The sequence below is a fragment of the Vombatus ursinus genome, unplaced genomic scaffold (genome assembly GCF_900497805.2).
Source record: "Vombatus ursinus unplaced genomic scaffold, bare-nosed wombat genome assembly UNPS02014785.1, whole genome shotgun sequence".
NCBI lineage: Eukaryota > Metazoa > Chordata > Mammalia > Diprotodontia > Vombatidae > Vombatus > Vombatus ursinus.
Genome location: NW_020954563.1, coordinates 15,707,706 through 15,720,195, shown reverse-complemented (window position 1 = coordinate 15,720,195; position 12,490 = coordinate 15,707,706). Strand labels below are relative to the sequence as shown.

At 37.5% G+C, this 12,490-nt stretch overlaps 1 protein-coding gene across 3 annotated transcripts in view; it reads right to left on the bottom strand.

Annotated features, from left to right (window-relative positions):
• The window catches only part of KIAA1191 (KIAA1191 ortholog), a 30,827-nt gene that overhangs the window by 4,298 nt on the left and 14,039 nt on the right, over positions 1-12,490 (bottom strand). For all 3 annotated transcript variants that reach the window (XM_027867216.1, XM_027867214.1, XM_027867215.1), the window contains 2 exons: positions 7,033-7,157; positions 73-179 (listed from right to left, as the gene is read on the bottom strand). In XM_027867216.1, coding sequence (XP_027723017.1) covers positions 73-179; positions 7,033-7,157 — 232 coding nt within the window. The remainder of the gene's footprint in view (positions 1-72; positions 180-7,032; positions 7,158-12,490) is intronic.

The following is a 12,490-nucleotide window of genomic DNA, read 5'->3' as shown; positions in this document are numbered from 1 at the left end:
AATGAGGCTAACCCTAGTTCTGAAAGCTTTGGTGACAGTTTTATAGGAAGAGATCCTGGGGAATCAGCATACCTAGGCTTTTGCTTGGGAGAAGAATGGGGTGTACCACTTGGAGAAGACTGGGTTGAAGCAGTCAGTCTATCTTCTTTTGTCATTTCTCCATTTTGTAACTTCAATTTCTACTTGAAAGAGGAAAAAAAACAAGTCTGTGAAAGAATTCGTACCTACTTATATGCTTATTAAAGAAGTATAAGCTCATACCTTGGTTCAAGTCCACATGGGGAATTATGGTCTGGAATAAAACACAACTCTCTTTGTTTACTCCCCACCCTACTCATCTTGAAGTTGATGAAGCAAGGGAAAGAGCACTGGAATGCAAGTCAAAGAACCCGAGTTTCAAACCCAGCTCTGCCATTTACTGTACAACTCTGGGCAGATCATTTCCCCTCCACAGAACCCTAAGATTCAGAGCTGAAAGAGAGCTCAGAGGTCTTTCAATCAAACTCCCTTCTCTAAACAGATGAGAAACTAAGGCTATGAGACATTAAATGACTTGCCCAGAGTCACACAGGCAATGAGGAGCAGCAGGGCTGACTCCAAATGAAGTGTGTTTTATGCTACATATTCTGCCTCTCTGAGCCTCTACTTATCCATAAAATAGAGATCTTAAGGCTTGCGTCATCTTCTTCCAAGTTTTTGTAAAGAATTGATTTGTAATGAAGTGATACAAAATGAAGTAAGCAGAGCCAAGCAAACTATGTACACGACCAATACCAACACCAATAATTCCAATTAATTGAAAGAATGACCTCAAATCAAAATGAATGTCGCAAAACTAAAAAGAACAAGAGTGACCCCAAAGAAGAGCCAATGAGAAGACGTCTCTCTTCACTCCTTTGCAAAGAGGCATGTCCTTGGGCGTTGAACACCACATATATTGTTAAGATTTTTTTTTCAATGTATTGATCAGTTTTGCTGATTTTTTTCTTCCTCTTTTTAAAATAAGTTTTTCTTGATATCTTAACATCACCAGAATTTTCCCTAGCATCCCTCCTCTTCCTGTCTCAGAGCCATCTCATAAAAAATAATTATTTTTTAAAGGGAAAAAAAAGAGGAAGAAGAGGGAGGAAACATCAGAAAAAAACAATTAATACACTGAAAATGCCTGAAAATATATGTAATGTTCCACATCCTTTGCAAAGGAACGAAGCAGGGATGACTTCTTGTCCTCTTTTTCTTTCTTCCTCTAAAAGAGAAGTGAAGAAGGGGTATCTTCTCAGGCTGTTTTCTTTAAAAAAAAAAAAAAAAAAAACTGGTTATATGACCCATCTGGGAGGAGAATGTGGAGCAATACAATGGGAAATGCAATATAAAACAAAAGATATCAGTAATTTTTAAAATTTTATTTAAAATAAACATTTTAAAAGTCTTAAAATACTACAGAAATTAGGGTTGTCATTACATATGCCAATCAATTAATCCAATCTTTAGGAGGCATCTAAGTCATTTTTTGCAAAGGCAATGTTACAACATTAAAGAACAAAAAATGTTACGTTTTAAATCTATAAAATAAACGACTGGTACTACCACAGAAGGAATTATCTGAAGTCTGGAAGCAAATAGCAAGTTTCTCTACTGTACAACTGTGTACACATAGTTTGCTGAAATAGGTGAAGTAGGGAGGTGAAAGGTGTGATCAAGACAGGAAGCTGTTCAAAACAGAACAATACTTGACATTGCTAAATGCAACAAAGATATCCTAAGAATGAAGACAAGTATATGGGAGCAAAGTGCCCAATGAACTTGAACAGAACCAGATAAAGTGTCCAAGGTGGGGAGAGGGATGGTAACCAAGAATGGAGGCTACATATCACAATTTAGGAGTAAAGTAAAAATGTATACTTCTAGACAGCAAAGTATTTGAAAAAGAAAGAAAATACACCTAAGCCCATGTGAAAAGAACTCTTGAAAATTCTTGAAAAGCACTTCCTGAGAACATTTATTAAGAGCAATGTGGTACATTAGAAAGAGTCCTGGACTTGAAGTCACAAATCCTGGAATGAATTCTTGTTTATAATTTGTTTGAATTCAGGCAAATCGCTTTCAGTTTCCTCAAAGATAAGGATAACATCTGTATGACCTGCTTCGCAGGGTTATTTTTCATAAACTGTTCTACAACCTAGAAAACTGAGTGTTACTATTACGTGTTCCCCAAAGATTAAGGCTTCCTGACTGATTCGTTTACATACACTAATGTGGCTGAATGATAGAGGTTTTACCCCTAAGCATGTGTTTAGTTTCTCAGAATAAGAAAACACAAATCAAAATTCTTCTTATGACCAGTCACAATAGATAAAAAGGAATAAAAAGAGACTACCATTTACAGTATACGCACCCGATTTATTCTAATGGAAACATAAGAAACAATGAATATAAAGAATTCAGAGAAACACAAAAAGTTGTATGAACTAATGGAATGGAACTCACACAGAATAAATCAGAACAGAAAACAATATACACAGTGACTACAATAACATAAACAGGAATGACCAATCCTGAACCCAGGGAAGAGCTAAGAATACACAGCACTCCCTTCATTGGGGGTACAGAATACTGTTTGTACTGTCAAAGTAGTTGATACGTAGCCTAATTTAAAAAAAAATATTTGTTAAGGGGAAGCTAGCTGGTGCAGTGGATAGAGCTCTGGCCTTGGAGTCAGGAGGACCTGAGTTCAAATCCAGCCTCAGACACTTGACACTTACTAGCTGTGTGACCCTGGGCATGTCACTTAGCCCCAATTGCCTCACCAAAAAGCAAAAGAAAAAAAAATTTGTTAAAGGGGAAAAAGGGGAAGGCTCAGTGGATATATTCAGAAATGAATATAATAAAATTCAGCAAAGGCATCAATTTCTAATTCACTGGATTTGGAGTTCAAGCAGCTATGTTCAGATTCTGGCTCTGCTTACTATACATGTAACTTTAAGCCAGCTCCACAGCCTCTTTGGATCTCCGTTTTCTTATGTGTAAAATAAGGAAGTTGGGCTATGTCATCTCCAAGGTCCCATCCAGTTCTAGACCCTATGCATTATAAGCACAAAATGCTACTTTAGGTGATCTCATGATTAAAAAAATAACCCTTTGCTCCTAGAAAAAATTAAATGTAATTATTACTGTATGATAAAGAGGTTACACAACTATAAAAAGGTAACTGCAGGGAACAAAGTACTACTCACGAGGAGGGAAGTAAGTGGACATAACAACTAAGCTAGGACAAAGGTCACAGGAGCGAAATATTTAATGGCATGCCAAGATGCCAGCTCACCCAGCCCTACGAGTAAGAACTAAAGCACCAAGTAATGTTATAAAAAGGCAACTTGTCATAATGGATACAAAGCTGTCCTCGAAGCCAAAAAAGACGTTGGTTCCTGTTCCACCTCTGACATATACTGGCTGAGTAACCAGTCACTTAAGGAACTAGACAGAACTGAATGAACTGCACTAGTAGGAGGAGCTTCCCTATACCAACGACATCACAAATTTTTAAAAAAGCTGCTAAAGCCATAACTTCAACAAGTGCCCAAAGAGTACCAGCTGTGAATCAGAAAAATGAGTTGGTTTAGAAGTAGCATAGCACATAGCCATTTGATTTCCCACCACAGGTCTCCTGTGCACTGAAAAATGTGTATTACATAAGATTCCATGATGACTGCAATCTGACATAGTTTTGCTTAATGATCCTCTGTACCCAGTCAAGTTATAAAACAGGAAAATAAATGTTCATTGAAGGTGGGCACCACTGTCATGGAGGATGAAGATATCCTGCACAAAGTCCAAAAAGAAGTATTCCATATAAACTGTTACAATGTCTCAACAAGATCCATCCTCACTCAATAGATAAGTCTAGCAATCCACATAGTAAAAAATGCTTTGTAAATTGCCTAGACTGACATGCAATGGGATGACCAATTCACTAGTGGACCGATGGATGGATAGATGAAGAGATACATAGATAGACATGTGTATGTACATGTATACGTGTGTGTGTGCTCATGCACATGTGTCCTACAGATAAACTTATAACAAAAGAATGGGCTAGATATCCCTTAATAAAAACCTTTAAATAAGTACAAGTTGCTTCCTACCACAAAAGGATCTCTTTAACATAAATACTGTCCTAATGATGCTTTATAATTGTAAATCACAGAATACACAATACTCTTCAAAGACACAAAATTCAACATAATCTGATAAAACAATGCTAGCAATAATATTTGTGCTTGAGACATGCCATAAATAACATCTAGGACATCTGACAAAAAGAAAAAGTGGTCCTGACAGGGAGAAGATTGACTAAATACACAGAAAGGAGATAAACATTTTTGGACATGGCTAATACAGTCTTGCACGATTATGTGCATTTTTTCATGGCAGGGAGGTCATCATTTTTCCCACCAGTAAGTAAGGTGAAGGTGGGAAAGAGAAAAAATAAATGCTTGATAAGTAGGGGAAAACGTTAAGTTTAAAAAAGGCATAATGAGACAGATAAAGTCTAAGCACATAATGGTATCTTTCAGATCTCTTAAGAGATCTAAAGGAAACCGTGTAATGCATTAGACAATCAACAAGCATTTGTTATTTTTTAATTATTATTTTTTAAATCAACTATTAACTCCCTTCTCCCACCCCCACTGAGAAAGAAAGAAAAAAGAAAAGAACATAGTCAAGCAAATTAAATTCCCACACTGGTCATACCCAAAAAGAAAAATGTCTCAAATTGCATTAAGTCCGTTACCTGTCAGGAGGTGGGTGGCATAGTTTCATCAGGAGTCCTCTGCAATGATTGGTCATCGTGTTGAACAGAATCCCTAATTCTGAATTGTCTTTATAATATTGTTGTTAATATACAAAATGTTCTCTGATTCTGGTCACTTCATTCTGCATTAGTTCTTCTCAAGTTTTGCTGAAATAGTACTCTTCATCATTTCTTACAGCAAAATATTATTACACTACATTCATATGCCATCATTTTTTTTCACTCTAGAATTCTCGTTTCATTTATAAAAACATTTTCTATCTCTTTTTTATACTCTTCCTTCATTTATTCCAGGAATTCTAGTTGAACTTGTAAATTGTGTTGTTCTTTTGCGGGTTTTCTTGTAGATACCTGGAGTCATCCTCTTCTAGATTTGTGTCTCGAGCATCTGTCTTCATAACAGCTTTTTATGGTGAGATTTTTTTTTTTGTTCATTCTTCCAGCCTTATTCTTGACTTTGGAGTTTACATTACGGCTAGGCTCTAATCACTTTTGTTTTGTTTTAAATCTTTTTTTTTTAATATATCTACTTTTTCCCCTAATTACATGTAAAAACAATTAACATTCAGTCAAAGAATAAATGGTCTTGGGTCTTGCTTGGAGTAATGAATATATAAATGTTCTTCAGGCTCTTAGGAACAGGTCAGGCTAGGACATACAATCTTACAGTGCTCCCAAAGTAGTGTGATCCAAAGCAGTCTGATCACTCACCTTCTGGGCTGAGCTCCGTAAGTTTGTCATCTGGGTTTGGGTCGGAAGAACATAGCTGTGGCTTTGCCACTGCCACAGGTTGGAGTTCCAGCAGATTGCTGAACTTGGCCTCTATCAACCCACTGAAAAACTCTGCTGGTTTGGAATGAGAGAACTGCAAGCTCCCTTTGGTTAGGGATTTCTGCTCTCTTTATTCAGATGCAGGTTTCAAACTAGGCTGGAGGCCAGAAATGAGACCCAGCTCTATTCCAAGGGTCAGAGACACACAGCTCTAGCTTGCTTCTGAGTTTCCTTCTTGATCTGTTCACGGCCTAGCGGCCATGACCACTTGTCACTCTGGCACTTCAACCCTAGGCACAGGTTCTCCTTCAGTCTACCCCCAATCCGTGACTCAGAACTGGCTAAGTGAGTGACAAAGCTGCCAACTGGTACTCTATTTCTGCACCCTGCACAAAGTCAGGCCATCCTCTGTGTGGCTCCAGGACCTTTGCTTGCCTTGGTGCACAGCCTCAGGCCTTTTTCAATACCTTTTTGAGAATGCTTCACAAGGCCATTCTGGGATAGAACCCACTCATAGTGTCCATACTACCCCCTCCTCTGTGTACCTATGCCAATCTAAGTGGGAATTATTCACTGCGAGGTTTTTTCTTGTATTTACCAATCAGTACTAATTCTAGATACCTGTGGTGGAAGAGTTAGAGAGGAAAAAAGCTGGCTCCACTTCTTCCTGCTATTCTGCCATCTTGGCTCTCCCTCTTTTCAATAAGCATTTATTAAGTGTCTACTACGTCCCAGGCACTGTGCTAAGCACTGGAGATACATAGAAAGGCAAAAAACAGTCCCCCTCTCAAGGAGCTCACAATCTAACAAGGGAGACAACATCAAACAACTATGTACAAACAAGATCTATACAGGAAAAACTGAAAATAATTACTGAGTGAAAGCACACTACCACTAAGGGGGAGTGGGAAAGGATTCTTGTAGGAGGTGGGATTTTAGGTGGGACTTAGAGATGAGAAAGTGGCAACAGACACTTCAAACAAACTGGCACTTCAACAAATTTGGCCTGAAAGAGAAGTATAACAAAATGAAGATCCCCTATTGATGTCAAGTCAATCTGCATTCTGCAGAATAAATGCTGGAAAACTATATTACATAAGATGGGAATGATTTTTCACCTCCTTCCTCACAAGGTGGTGGTGAGTCAAAAACTAAAACAGTCTAAAAATGAGAGCTTTTGCTATGTGAAATTATGTACTGTATTTTTTTAATGTTAAACAGTCTAATGAGCAAGACAGCAAACAACTATGTACAAACAAATCTATATAGAAAAAACTGAAAATAATTACTGAGTGAAAGCACACTAACCACTAAGGGGGATAGGGAAAGGCTTCTTGTAGGAGGTGGGATTTTAGGTGGGACTTGAGGGACACCAGGAGGTGGAGACAAAGGAAGACAATTCCTGGCAAGTGACATTTTTTAAATCATTTAAGCTGTTAGGTACTCACATGGACTGCCTCTGCCACACGGTGGTAATTGGTTTCTTCTGTGGTGAGACCTTTATGGGGAGTGTATCCTGCGTCTGTCAATCCTGCCTGCTGTTCAAAGCGCTGGATGCTCTCCTGTGTCTGTTCTGAAATAGAAGACAAGTTTACACACACATAGATAGGAAGCAGAGAAGGTGCTCCACATATTATCCATGGAAATGTTGTTGCACACTGGGAAGAGGGACTAACGAAAAAATTTCTAGAACTGAGGATGAGTTAACTTGTCCCAGTTTTTCCACTATTATCAACAAAGAAATTGAAAATAATTTAGTAACAATAACCTCAAAAGCAATGAGGTAGTTTATATAGAGAGAAAAAAATAAAATCTCCTAAGGGTCACTTATCAAGTAACAATTCAATTCTATTTCTAGAGCATTTGAAATTAAAAGAGTTCTTCAGCAGCTGCCAATCAGAGGCTCACAACAAAACATGAAATTCACACCAGAATACTGAATAATCTAATGAGAATGAGGGTAAATATGCCATCACAGCAGGATTTTAGAGTGATGTTAGTATGAACATTGGGATGAAGGTTTGTGTTGAAATCTACTAGGCATTTACTAGGCATCTGAAAATGAAAAAAAAAATGAAATTTGAATGATGAAAAAGAAATGAAATAATGAAAAAGAAAAAATCCAATGAGAAACTATTCTAAGTGACTTCTTCCACCCTGGAGATCAGCCAATCAGCCAGAAGCCCAAGGGAAATAGGAAAGAGGGGCCTCTCCAGCACCAAAGCCTTCCAGCACAACTAAAGACAGCCAGGGCTCCTGAGAACTCTGAAAATGCGCCACTAAGGGTGAAAACCTCACAAACACCTACCAAGCCAGGGACTCTGAAGTTCCCAACGTTGTGTCCTGAGACAACAATGAGGGACCTTAACTTCCAACACTCCTATGGCCTAACCCATAGGAGGAAATCAGTACAAGACTGCAGGGATCTCAAAGCAAGACCAACAATTCCGCTCAGTAGAACAACAGAAAGTACAGACTAGAACTAGCACAAAGCCCCAGTTCAGGAACTAAAGTTGGACAGATGAGAAAATAAAACACCAACCAGTATCAAAAATTATTACAAATCCAGAGATCCCCAAAAAGGAGAGTAACAGCTGTAAGCAATGATGAATCAAAGAAAAAAATGGATTTTCTATAAGGACCACCTAAGAGAAAAGAAGATATAAAAATGAAATAAAAGCTCTCAGGGAAAAAAATTGGAAGAATAAATAGCTTAGAAGAGAAAGTACCCCAAGAAACGGACCCACTGAAACCTAAAATAGACCAAATGGACATCCCTAACTCCATGGGATATCAAAAAATATTAATATAAAATCAAAAATGAGAAAATGTAATATATTATAAAATCTGATATAAAAAACTAGTCTAGATCAAGGAGATTCAGGAAGCAATCATTGGACTCCCTGAAAACTATGATTTGGGGGGTGGAGAAGCAGGTACCATAGTTAAATAAATCATAAATGAAAACTGTCCAGAGCCATTGGAATCAGAAGTCAAAGTGATGACATAAGGAATCCACCTCAGCACCATGGCTCAGATGCCTCATCCTGAAACTTCCTTCAGCTCCAGAGCCCTGAGATCTCCTCAGAACCTCCATTCTCCTCCTGGTTCGGATGCTCTGCTTTGTACTTTCCAGACTTCAACGCCATCCTCCCAAAGGCATCTCCCCTTTTACAGCTTCCTTTTGTGTGTTGTCTTCCCGTGTCTGAATGTAAGCTTCCTGAGATCAGGGACTGTCTTTTTGGCTTGTATTTGTACACTAGTAAGAGCTTAATAAACGCTTGGCACCTGTCTCCCCAAAAGGAGAAGTCCCAGAAACATCACTGACAAAATCCAGAGCTCCCACATCAAAGAAAAAGTACTGCAAGCATTCAGAAAGAAAACAGTTCAAGTATCAACAGACCATATTCAGGTTTATACAAAACCTAGCAGTTTCAATAAAAAATGAGATCTTTGAATACAAAATGCAAAATGCAAAAGAGAAAGGATTACAACCAAGAACCTGCCCTGCAAACCTGAATATGGTGCTAAGGTGGGTAAGGGGGAAGAAGGATTTTTAATGGAACTGAAGACCTTTGAGAGTTCTGATGAAAAGACCAAAGCTAAGTAGGAACTTTGAACATAAAAAACCTAAGAATCCAGAGAAACACAGAAAGAAAAGTTACTTGAGCAATAAGGAACTATATGATAATGTAATACTGCCATTCTAAGAGGGAAAGGAACAACCTTAATGTATTAACAGAGTGATGAATAAGGAAAAAAAAATGAGGTTCTATGGCTAGATTCAGTCTATTCTCAAGATGTGAAGAGGAGAAAGGAAAGGTAAGGTAAAAAGAATACCCAAGTATAGAAAGGAAGAAGAGGGTAAAATTTGTTATTTCTCAAAATTCAGATGCACAAGAAGGGTATACAAACAAGAAGAGAGGAGGCAGGGAAAATAGGCATCAAAAGAACTTGACTCTAATCTGAAACAAAAGAAGGCTGAACTTGCAAAAGCAAAAAGAGATGGGTGTAGAAATACAGCAAACACAACCAGTAAACAAGAGGGAATGGGGGAGGGGCGGGTTAGCAGAGAGGAGGTGTTGAGAAGGAGGCTACTACCCCAGAGCAGAATATCTGAACATGAGAATGAAAACCAAAAACTAGAATTTCAGGAGATGGTCTTAGATTGCCTTTTAAACAAGTGAGTAATCTTTAACAAAATGTGGTATATATAAATTGTTAGAAAACTATCATGCTGCAAGAAATTATGAAGATTTTAGAGAATCTTTAGTATGAACTGACACAGAATGAAGAAAGCAAAACAAGGACAACAATTTCTACAAGGACAGCAACTTTTAAATAATTTTTAATTTAACTTTCAATTAAGCATTTATCTTCCCTCCCTCCCATGTCCCTCCCTCATCAGGGGAAAAAAAAAAAGAAAAGCAAAACCCTTATAACAAACGTGCAGAGTCAAGCAAACAAATCTCTCACACTGGCCATATCCAAAAATGTGTCTCATTCTACACATTTAGTCCAATGCCTGTCAGGAGGTGAGGAGCATTATTCTGGAATTATGGTTGATTGTTCTTTTTTTTTTAATAATATTTTATTTCTCCCTAGTTACATGTTAAAACAATTTTTAACATTTTTTTTTTAAGTTTTGAGTTCCAAATTCTATCCCTCCCTCCCTGCTCTCTCTCCTCCCTGAGGGTAAGCAATCCAATATAGGTTATACGTGTTCGATCATGTAAAACATTACCAAATAATTAATTTTGTACAAGACTCGAACAAAGAAAGAGAAAAATAGCACGCTTCAGTCTGTATTCGGACAACAGTTCTTTCTCTGAAGACAGAAAGCGTGTTTCATCATGAGTCCTTTGAGATTGTCTTAGATCAATGGATTGCTGAGAACAGCCAAGTCATTCATAGTTGATCAGAGTACAATGTTCTCCTCGTTCTGCTCACTTCACTTCATGCAAGGCTTTCCAGGTTTTTCTGAAATCATTCTGCTTGTCATTTCTTATAGCACAATAATATTCCATCAGAATCATACACTACAGCTTGTTCAGCCATTCCCCAACTGATGAGGATCCCCTAAATTTCCAGTTCTTAGCCACCACAAAAAGAGCTGCTGTAAGTATTTTTGTACATATAGGTCCTTCCCCTCCCTTTTTAAAATCTCTTTGGGATACAGACCTAACAGTGGCATTGCTGGATCAAAGGGTAGTCATAGTTTGATTGCCCTTTGGGCATAATTTCAAATTGCTCTCCAAAATGGTTAACCAGTTCACAAATCCACTAACAATGTATTAGTGTCCCAGTTTTCCCACATCCCCTCCAACATTTATTATTTCCCTTTTTTGTCATATTAGCCAATCTGATAGGTATGAGGTGGTACCTCAGAATTGTTTTAATTTGCATTTCTCTAATCAATAGTTATTTAAAGCATTTTTTTCATGAGTATAGATAGCTTTGATTTCTTTGTCTAAAAACTGACTGTTTATATCCTTTGACCATTTATCAACTGGGGAATGGCTTATATTCTTATAAATTTGACTCAGTTCTCTGTATATTTTAGAAATGAGGCCTTTATCAGAGATACTTGTTGCAAAATTTTTCCCCCAGTTTTCTGCTTTCCTTCTAATTTTGGTTGCATTGGTTTTGTTTGTGTAAACTCTTTAATTTTATAAAATCAAAATTATCTATTTCATATTTCATAATGCTCTCTAAATCTTGTTTGATCATAAATTCTTCCATTATTCATAGATCTGGTTTTTTTTGTTTGTTTGTTTTTGCTTTCTGGTGAGGCGATCAGGGTTAAGTGACTTGCCCAGGGTCACACAGCTAGTAAGTATCAAGTGTCTGAGGCTGGATTTGAACTCAAGTCCTCCTGACTCCAAGGTCAGAGCTCTATTCACTGTGCCACCTAGCTGCCCCCCATTATCCATAGATCTGACACGTAAACTATTCCATGCTCTAATTTATTTATCATATCATCCTTTATAGCTCAAATAAATCACGTATCTATTTTGACTTTATCTTGGCATACTATGAGATGGTGGTCTATACCTAGTTTCTGCCTCAGACCCTTACTAGCTGTTTCCCAACAGTTTTTGTCAAATAATGAGTTTTTGTTCCAAAAGCTTAGATCTTTGGGTTTATCATATACTAGATTACTATGATCATATATTATAATGTATTGTGTACCTAATCAATTCCACTGATCCATCACTCTTATTTCTTAGCTAGTACCAGATTGTTTTGTTTGGGTTTTTTTTGGCTAGGCAATGGGGTTAAGTGACTTGCCCAGAGTCACACACTAGTGAGTGTTATGTGTCTGAGGCAGGATTTGAACTCAGGTCCTCCTGACTCCAAGGCCAGTGTTCTATACACTGCGCCACCTAGCTGCCCCATCAGATTGTTTTGATAATTACCACTTTATAATACTTTTTGAGATCTGGTATCGCCAGGTTACATCTCTTTACCTTTTTTTTTTTTTCATTTTTTCCCTTGATATCCTTGACCTTTTGTTCTTCCAGATGAATTATTATTTGTTCTAGTTCTATAAAATAATTTTTTGGTAATTTGGTATGGCACTAAACAGATTATTTTAGGTAATTATCATTATTATATCGGCTCCACCTACCCATGAGCAATTAATATTTTTCCAGTTGTGTTTTGTAATTGTGTTCCTGGGTTTGTCTTGGCAGGCAGACTCCCAAGTATTTTATAGGGTCTAGGGTTATTTTAAATGGAATTTCTCTATCTCTTGAGGCTGGACTTTTTTGGTAATACATAGAAATGCTGATGATTTATGTGGGTTTATCTTGTATCCTGCAACTTTGCTAAAGCTGCTAATTATTTCCACTAGTTTTTCAGTTGATTAGGATTTTCTAAATATACCATCACATCATCTGCAAA